Below are 9,402 nucleotides of genomic sequence, written 5' to 3'. Positions count from 1 at the left end.
CATCAATCATACTCTTTCTTTACCATCACAAAAAAAGAACAACATAGCATTTGATTGTGAGAGAGAAATAAACATGAGCAACAACTGAGGTTGAAAGTAAAAATTTTTGACAAAATATATTGTTTTGCCACTGAGCCCTTCCATCCATTACCCACATACATAACTACACAAAGGCTGCTGAACATGATAAAGCATCAGCTCCACTCTGAGCTGCTGTTCCAGTGGTTTCCTGAGTGTACAGGAGGGTAAGGGCCTCCTTGGATGCACTGGAGTAGAGCCAGCGAAACACTATGATGTGATTCCAGTAAAAGAATCACCTAGGGAGTATCTCACTTTCAGGAACTTTACTTAAAGCAGGATAATAGGGTATGTTTGTATGTGTGTCGTCTCTGTCAAAGAATTGCATAACCATTACAAATATCATAACGAAAATATACATTCAATAAATCAATTCGGCTAAAGAAAACACAATCTTACAAAACAATAAACAGGCCTAATATGCCATGGTTAGAATGAATACAGAAAGAGCGCATAGATGAAAAGAAAATTACAAACATACCTCAGCAATGACGTGCACAACCTCTCCTAAAGTGTGAAAAACAACAGTTCAACTACCATCGATGTCCACTGCAAGGGAGAGGCACAGCTGCTGATTCCCAAGCCAGGATTTTCTTAAAGGGCAAGCGTCCCCATTAATGACTAACATTACAGTGGAGAACAAACACAATGGAATTACATAACTGAGGGGCTTTCCTACACTGAGTCTATCTGGCAGTAGCGTACACAACATTTGGCTCCAGCTCTCTCTCTGATGCAGGCCTTCAATTCCTCTTTGCTTTTGTCTGGAAACTTTGAGCTGCGTAGTTCAGGTCGTCTGAGCCCAGATCCTGTAAATCAGAGAGTTTACAATCACAAAAAAATAAAAAAATAGGCCAGATGTAATGACAGAAGATCCTCCACAGAATCAACATTGCTGTGACTTAGAGAGGTTATATGAGAACTGATATTTTACAGCTGTTTGAAATGCACTATTAGACCATAATATACAGTTTATATAATTCAGAAGTAAATGTGTTCACCTTGTTTCTCTCAGTCTGCAGTGCTTCATTCAGAGCTATGTGACAAACGACAAAAGTCTGATTACTTCATTATCAGTGACTGTATACTTTGCTTTGGATTTGTCCATCGTGTTGATTCATTATACAAGAGGATGTGCAACAGATCATAATAAGTTGTACCTTTCTGAAGTTTCCTGATTTTAACAGCCAGAATAACAATGACTATAGTCGGAAAAACCCCCAAAACAATCAGGCTGCGCAGGATCACACTCATAAAAAAGACAAAGACTGAGAGCAGATAAAAGATGAATGCGAGGGTCAAAACAAAATACTAGTGAGAGAATACTAGATTTACCTTTATACTTATAAGATCACTGTGATTAACACAGAATCACTTCCTGACCTCCTGGATTTTCTGCCTCTTTGATTACCTGTCCTGCCCTAATGTGTTGCACCTCTGTCCAATTTTCCCCCATCCTCCTCGTGCATTTAAGCTGTGTTTTCTCTTTTGTCTGTTGTCAGATTGTCTTAGTCTCTTGTGTCCAATGTTCCAGCCATTTTCCTCTTTCAGTCCTTTTCTGTGTTTAGACCATTTTCTTGCTTTTACTCTTTTCCTGAGATTTTTGAGTTTTTCATTTGAGCCCTTTGTTTGTACCCAGCTCTAATGTTATTGTGTTAGAATCCCCAGTGGTGCATTGTTGCTCATACACTAAGAGAAGACTGGGATGTTGTCCTCAAATAGATCATACAACTAGTCATATCTTTGTACAATCAAAGTTTTCGTTAATAAAGAAGCATGTGAGTCAAGACATATTCACATGCAGACATACTCTGTTTCCTCTGTGTGTACCTCACTCCCTCCTCCTCTGCTGCAGACCTCCATCTAACTCTCACTGTCAGAGAATGTCCTCACTCCTCCTTCAAACACCAAGTAAATGTTTTTATTGGCTGAACAGACTTTGATTGAGAGAAAGCAAATGCTGACAATTGAAGCTCTGCAGCAGAAAGACACTTGAAAAAGGATCAACATCACATCTTTATTGCAAAATGCCATTTTTTGACCAGAGTGTTTCTTCCTCTGAGCAACAAGCCAGACAAAGACCCAGAGCATATGAATGTGATACAGCATCAGTTCCAGTTTCCTCCTGAGTCTATCTGGTGGCAGCATAAACAACATTTGGCTCCAGCTCTCTTCTTTTTGCTTTTGCTCGAAAAGTCACTGCTGCGTAGTTCATCTCATCAGAGCCATGATTCTGAGAAAAGAAGATTTACAGTCTTAATGTGGAGACTTGACATGATCTTAATTCCCACACAGATACTGGATTTTTCAGGCTCATACCAACATTGATGTTTGGTCAATATTCATTTAAAAGAAATAAATATGAATTAGATGTAAAATCAAAGTTGGATTTACCTCACTTTGCTCTGGCTTCTGTTCTTCTTTATCAGCTAAGTGACAGAAACAATACATCTGGTCAGTTTATTGATCTTTGTCTTTGGTGAAGCAGGAGTTTTGTGTTTTTCAAGCATATTAGCACAAATTTACGAGAATTTGAAAGTAGCAATAAAATCAAATTTAAAATAGACACAGTAGCTCTGAAAAAGTACCTGTCTGAAGTTTCCTGTTTTGAACAACCAGACCAATGATGACCATTACAAGGAAAACACTCAGACCAGCCAGGATCACACTCATCAGCTTTGCTGTTCCATCAGACTCATCTACAAGAAACATAATGAAGTTAGACTCTATTTAACCTTTAGAGACTTGAGAACTGACTGAAATTCAAATGGAAAACAACAAAATTTAGCACAATGAAATAAATCTCACCTTTACATTTTCTGCCCATGTCATCATGTGACTCATTGCTGCCTTTGAAAGAAATGATCGTTTCAGTCTTGAGTTTATTTTGACAGACATACATCATAACCATAATAGCCACACACAGAGGATATTACATCTATTTGTAATATGATCAGAAACAAACAGAACAATGGAACCAAAAGACAGAAAATACTTGACAGTAAACTCACCTTTAACCTTTAAATCGATCACTCTGAAAATTGGACATCCATCAGTCTTAAATCCACAGAAATAAAGTCCAGAGTCAGATAAATCCACTTGTTTGATTTTGAGAAAGACAGATGGACCAGCATATCTCATTTCAAAATTTCCATTGTTATATCCATCACAGTATTCAGTTGTGGCTTCAGAGTTACGCATTATAGAGATACAGTTGACTCTGGTTCTATTGATCAGTCTGAACCAGAATGTAAAAGTTTCTTTTTTGGAAATATTGGGGATCTGCAGTTTGGCTTCTTGACCAGACTGGACCTCCATAGTCTGAGTCTCAGACACTGAGACACAGATCCAGTCTGAAACAAACAGCAGAGACAACAAGAGATTTAGTTGTTTCAAAGCAACATGAAGGGAAACAATAGCTCTTAATGAAAGTCAGCAAGAACCTAATGAGGAAATAAGTTTGATTGACAGCAGGTTAAACACACAATAATAAAATGAATAATGATCTTGAGAGTAAATGAGTTCCAGTTCTTACTGAGGCTGCAGAGAATGAAAGCTGTTATCAAGGTAAAGTTGATCATCGTGTGCACGACTGAAGCTCTGCAATGTCCGTAACTGAAGTGAGTCCAGGAAGGGTACGTCTTCAACATAAAGAGGAGGTGTGCTCTTCTTCTATCTGTTCCTCTAACTCATCACAGAAACGCCTCCAAGAAAATACGTGTTGACGCAAACTTTTATGCTCAAGGAGCAAAAGTTAAGAAATAATCTTCAAACCAAATTATATATAATACAATGAACAAAGATCCATCAAAGAAGGAAAGATACACAAGATGTGATAAAACAACGTGAGAATGACACAGAACAAAGCTCCTATTTCAAGCTGTTCATCACATACAGTGGGACAAAAGTGCTTGTCATGAGGTTCAGCACTTTCTTTACAGATGATGTTGATAACAACATTGTGCTGACGTCTCTCATTTTTTTCATATATAGTTTCCCATCATAATTCATCTTTGACCATGTTGAAATAAGATAAGTTTCTGTTTCCTGTGTTGATGGAAAATCCACAAACCCACAACCGAGACTCAGACCTTCAGTCTCTGATCCAGCTTCACACTGAGGGACCTCCACAGTCTGAGAGTCACAAACTGAGACACAGATCCAGCCTGAAACACACAGCACACAGATTTAGGTCTCAGCTGATGAAACAACAAACAGATAACAATGTCCCTGATCAACTGTAGCAGCAAATACATTCAGGTTTCCAGGTTATTCAGTGAGACATAAGTTCTCCATGGAGCACAGTGTGAGAGTAATTCAGTGCCATTACTTACTGAGGCTGGAGAGAAGTAAAGCTGTTATTATAGTAAAGCTCATCTTTGTGCATATGATCATCTTACTGCAATGGAACTTCAAATCACTGAGCCTCAGGAAGGAGGTTTCATTAAAGAGGGAGGTGGTTTTTTCTATACTTATCTTGTGGAGCACGGGCCACACAATAACCTCCCATACCCCTCACACATAGTGCTCTATTTTAGTGGCAGCACAAAGATACCATCAAGCAGCGACAACGCGATACAACAGTTGCATTCACATGATGCAGTGCAAGTTGAGGTCAAAGTATTTTGGTTGAAAACTGTGTCTCAGACGTTTTGCTGAGATCAGACAACTGAGAATCACGTCTTTTTCTGGGCTCACATTTGGCTCTGAGCTCCCATGCTGTCAGTCTTTGTCCTCAACACATTGTGAACCAAAGTCTTCACTGAATTTACATTAAAATAAATTTGACTTTCTTTGTAATGTATGGAAAGAAAGCCAATAACAATAAGCTGTTGATACTGTTTGTTGTAATACATTGTCAAACTCCCACCATGTTGATAGTTTTAGAAGAGTACACATTTCCACAGTACAAACAGAGTCATGCTACACTCTGTTCCTATGAGTTTGTCCTCTGTAACAGCAGCACTGTTTTCAATTACTAATAATTTGAAGCTGGTTCTACTTTGCCGTTTTTTATTCATTGTGTTACGACACTGTCAGTGAACTCAACACATTCATTACATTATCTTTTTATATTTGAGTTTGAACATAAACTGTCACCATTTCTCTATTGCCTTTTTTTGTTCATTGTGTTAAGTCACAGTCATTGAACTCAAAACTTTCATTTTCTTTTTTCCCACTCAGTAAACAACGATCAACATCGTATGTTATGTTTTCAAGTTTGAGGTCCAACATAAACCGTCCCCATTTCTCTATGTGTGAGCTGTACTATGTATTTATACTGTATGTATCTCAGTTTAATGAGGAATATGCGGTCGTCTTTCTCTGTAAGTATGAGGCTCCACAAGGCCTGTTTTTCTTCCAGCAGGTGCTGATGTCCTGTATAAAGGTAGTACAGCTTCTGTTGTTTGTGGTTTTATTGAAGTCAAAGGCCAGTCTTCTGAGGCTTTCATTTTGGCTGATACACATATCGTTCTCACCACAGTGGAAAATGACAGGGGGAGGGGGCACAAGACTTGTTGTGTGGCTGCATGTGCATGCAAACACAGCCAGTGCAGAAAGGTTCCTTTAATTACATTAGAACAAAGTTCACATATCCAACCAGAGAAAAACACTTTCTTGTGCAAACATTTCCCACATTTCTTTTTCTTTTATCTGAATCCAAATGCAGGTTAAACACATTTAGTCTTGCGACACATGAGAGCTCAGCTGTGCTCAGACCACACTGTGCTGTGTCTCTGTGTCCAAGACGTGACATGTACCTCACAGCTCCTCCCTCCCTGCAGACTCTCCCTTAAGAACAGGCCCATTATTTTTATAAGTGCAACACAGGAAATGAAACCAGTGTTAACTGCTTCAATTCAGAAAGTTTGACTGTAGATGTCTGATGATTTTCACCTCAGTTGTCCTCAGGTCACACTGTGCTTTTTGCTCCAATAAGTGATGTGTACTTCACTCACTCACTCCTTCGTTCTTGCAGAGACTCAATATAAGGAAATGTGTCATCAGTGTCTTTCTCTGACTCCTCCTCCATCAAAGCTCAAGTGTGTTTTCATTTCCTTCTTTTTTTTAAGATAAAGCCAAACAGAATTTAAAAAAGTCAAAGACTGAGAGCAGAACAAAGATGCATCTGAGTATCAAAACTAAACACTTGAGAGAAAATATTATCTTTAACGTTATGTGGGGTCATAGGAAGGCTAAATTGTTGATTGTCCGACCAGTTGTGTTAGGTCATTCAAGGTTGACCTGCAAATGGTGTCATAAACTGTTAAAAGGTTTGGTAAACAGTTGTAAAAGCAATTGAACCCAGGGGGTCAGATTCTTGGTGTGCAATGAGGGGGTTACTTACGATATATAATGAGCTGTTCTGAACTGGTTCTTTAGATCTGTGACAGAAGGTATAGAGTGTGTATCACAGGTCTCCAGATATCTGCATCTGAATTACCCATATATACTTTGTATGAATAAAGTGTATTTTAAATTGAAGAATTTGAGGTTCAGTGATCGCTTGTTATTAATCAAGTTGGGGAGAAGAGAGATAGCATTTCCCCAACAGTTATAAAGATAAGATCACTGTGATTAACACAGAATCACTTCCTGACCTCCTGGTTTTCCCGCCTCTTTGATTACCTGTCCTGCCCTAATGTGTTGCACCTGAGTCCAATTGTCTCACCTCCTCCTCCTGTATTTAAGATGTGTTTTCTCTTTTGTCTGTTGTCAGATTGTCTTAGTCTCTAGTGTCCAGTGTTCCAGTCATTTTCCTCTTTCAGTCCCCTGATTAATATGTTTTAGTGGAACAATCTTTTTTTCTGTGAGGTTTGTGATCATGGCTGAAGTCTTTCTTGTGGCAGCCTCACACAATGTTAGTCAGTGTTATCTTCTCTATTTTCCATAAAAGCCTAAATACAGCAGCTAGTTTCATTTGTCCTAAACAACAGGTCAGTTTTCTCTGCTTCCTTTAAAACTTTCCTTCAGAGTTTGGAGGCCTCATGATTTTCAGCTCAGCTGTGCTCAGACCACACTGTGCTGTCTCTTCCTGTCAAACCTGTGATGTGTATCTCACTCACTCCACCCCCCACAGACCATTTCAGTCTCCCTATAAGACAGTTTAACAGTCATCAGTGTCCTTTCTGACTCCTCCTCCATCACACATCAATCATACTCTTTCTTTCCCCTCAGACAGAAGGCAAAACAATGTGAACGGCACAGACTTTGAATGAGAGCGACAGAAATTAACATGAGCAACAACTGAGCTTGAAAGTATACATTTTTGTCAAAATTTATTGTATTGTCACTGAGCCCTTCCATCCATTGCCCACACACACACAACTTCACAGCAGCAGGTGAATACAATAAAGCATCAGCTCCACTCTGAGCTGCTGTTCCAGTGGTTTCCTGAGTCTATCTGGTGGCAGCGTACACAACATTTGGCTCCAGCTCTCTCTCTGATGCAGGCCTTCGATTCCTCTTTGCTTTTACCTGTAAACTTTGAGCTGCGTAGTTCAGGTCGTCTGAGCCCAGATCCTGTAAATCAGAGAGTTTACAGTCACAAAAAAATAGGCCAGAAGTAATGACAGAAGCTCTTCCACAGAGGTTATATGAGTTTTAAAGCTGATATTTTACAGCTGTTTGAAATTCACTTTTAGACCAAATCATACAGTTTATATAAGTCAGAAATAAATGGGTTCACCTTGTTTCTTTCAGTCTGCAGTGCTTCATTCAGAGCTATGTGACAAACGACAAAAGTCTGATTACTTCATTATCAGTGACTGTATACTTTGCTTTGGATTTATTCATCATGTTGATTCATTATACAAGAGGATGTGCAACAGATCATAATAAGTTGTACCTTTCTGAAGTTTCCTGATTTTAACAACCAGAATAATGATGATTATTGTCGGAAAAACAGTCAAACTGCGCAGGATCACACTCATCAGCTTTGCTGTTCCATCACACTCTTCTACAAGAAACATAATGAAGTTAGACTCTATTTAACCTTTAGAGACTTGAGAACTGACTGAAATTCAAATGGAAAACAACTAAATTTAGCACAATGAAATAAATCTCACCTTTACATTTTCTGTCCATGTCATCATGTGACTCATTGCTGCCTTTTAATGAAATGATCGTTTCAGTCTTGAGTTTATTTTGACAGACATACATCATAACCATAATAGCCACACACAGAGCATATTAAATCTATTTGTAATATGATCAGAAACAAACAGAACAATGGAACCAAAAGACAGAAAATACTTGACAGTAAACTCACCTTTAACCTTTAAATCGATCACTCTGAAAATTGGACATCCATCAGTCTTAAATCCACAGAAATAAAGTCCAGAGTCAGATAAATCCACTTGTTTGATTTTGAGAAAGACAGATGGACCAGCATATCTCATTTCAAAATTTCCATTGTCATATCCATCACAGTATTCAGTTGTGGCTTCAGAGTTACGCATTATAGAGATACAGTTGACTCTGGTTCTGTTGATCAGTCTGAACCAGAATGTAAAAGTTTCTTTTTTGGAAATATTGGGGATCTGCAGTTTGGCATCTTGACCAGACTGGACCTCCACAGTCTGAGTCTCAGACACTGAGACACAGATCCAGTCTGAAACAAACAGCAGAGACAACAAGAGATTTAGTTGTTTCAAAGCAACATGAAGGGAAACAATAGCTCTTAATGAAAGTCAGGAAGAACCTAATGAGGAAATAAGTTTGATTGACAGCAGGTTAAACACACAATAATAAAATGAATAATGAGCTTGAGAGTAAATGAGTTCCAGTTCTTACTGAGGCTGCAGAGAATGAAAGCTGTTATCAAGGTAAAGCTGATCATCGTGTGCACAACTGAAGCTCTGCAATGTCCGTAACTGAAGTGAGTCCAGGAAGGGTACGTCTTCAACATAAAGAGGAGGTGTGCTCTTCTTCTTTCTGTTCCTCTAACTCATCACAGAAACGCCTCCAAGAAAATACGTGCTGACGCAAACTTTTATGCTCAAGGAGCAAAAGTTAAGAAATAATCTTCAAACCAAATTATATATAATACAATGAACAAAGATCCATCAAAGAAGGAAAGATACAGAAGATGTGATAAAACTCAACGTGAGAATGACACAGAACAAAGCTCCTATTTCAAGCTGTTCATCACATACAGTGGGACAAAAGTGCTTGTCATGAGGTTCAGCACTTTCTTTACAGATGATGTTGATAACAACATTGTGCTGACGTCTCTCATTTTTTTCATATACACAGTTTTCCATCATAATTCATCTTTGACCATGTTGAAATAAGATAAGTTTCTGTTTCCTGTGTTGATGG

General features: G+C 38.6%; 2 protein-coding genes across 2 annotated transcripts; both read right to left on the bottom strand.

Moving 5' to 3' along the window:
* Nucleotides 1-1,989: 1,989 nt before the first annotated feature.
* Nucleotides 1,990-3,745, bottom strand: LOC121177252. Its single transcript, XM_041031500.1, has 6 exons — nucleotides 3,614-3,745; nucleotides 3,090-3,431; nucleotides 2,887-2,928; nucleotides 2,667-2,777; nucleotides 2,473-2,507; nucleotides 1,990-2,311 (listed from the first exon to the last, which is right to left on the bottom strand). The coding sequence occupies exons 1-6, from the start codon at nucleotides 3,726-3,728 to the stop codon at nucleotides 2,210-2,212; spliced, it is 747 nt and encodes a 248-aa protein (XP_040887434.1). The 5' UTR covers nucleotides 3,729-3,745; the 3' UTR covers nucleotides 1,990-2,209.
* A 3,611-nt stretch (nucleotides 3,746-7,356) lies between these two features.
* Nucleotides 7,357-9,046, bottom strand: LOC121177246. Its single transcript, XM_041031491.1, has 6 exons — nucleotides 8,875-9,046; nucleotides 8,351-8,692; nucleotides 8,148-8,189; nucleotides 7,928-8,038; nucleotides 7,769-7,803; nucleotides 7,357-7,602 (listed from the first exon to the last, which is right to left on the bottom strand). Exons 1-6 carry the CDS (start codon nucleotides 8,987-8,989, stop codon nucleotides 7,480-7,482), a joined length of 768 nt encoding a protein of 255 aa, XP_040887425.1. The 5' UTR covers nucleotides 8,990-9,046; the 3' UTR covers nucleotides 7,357-7,479.
* Between the last annotated feature and the right edge of the window lie 356 nt (nucleotides 9,047-9,402).

The sequence above is a fragment of the Toxotes jaculatrix genome, chromosome 23 (genome assembly GCF_017976425.1).
Source record: "Toxotes jaculatrix isolate fToxJac2 chromosome 23, fToxJac2.pri, whole genome shotgun sequence".
NCBI classification, from domain to species: Eukaryota; Metazoa; Chordata; class Actinopteri; family Toxotidae; genus Toxotes; species Toxotes jaculatrix.
This window is presented reverse-complemented; position numbering and strand designations above follow the sequence as displayed.

Coding starts and splice junctions, on each gene's coding strand:
- LOC121177252 (XM_041031500.1), bottom strand. CDS start 3,728: ATGTTGAAGACGTACCCTTCCTGGACTCACTTCAGTTACGGACATTGC. Junction 2,929..3,089: donor GATCGATTTAAAGGTTAAAG/GTGAGTTTACTG, acceptor TTTCTTTCAAAG/GCAGCAATGAGTCACATGAT. Junction 2,508..2,666: donor AAACAGGAAACTTCAGACAG/GTACTTTTTCAG, acceptor TCTGTCACTTAG/CTGATAAAGAAGAACAGAAG.
- LOC121177246 (XM_041031491.1), bottom strand. CDS start 8,989: ATGTTGAAGACGTACCCTTCCTGGACTCACTTCAGTTACGGACATTGC. Junction 8,693..8,874: donor TTTCATTCTCTGCAGCCTCA/GTAAGAACTGGA, acceptor TGTTTGTTTCAG/ACTGGATCTGTGTCTCAGTG. Junction 8,039..8,147: donor CATGGACAGAAAATGTAAAG/GTGAGATTTATT, acceptor TGTTTCTTGTAG/AAGAGTGTGATGGAACAGCA.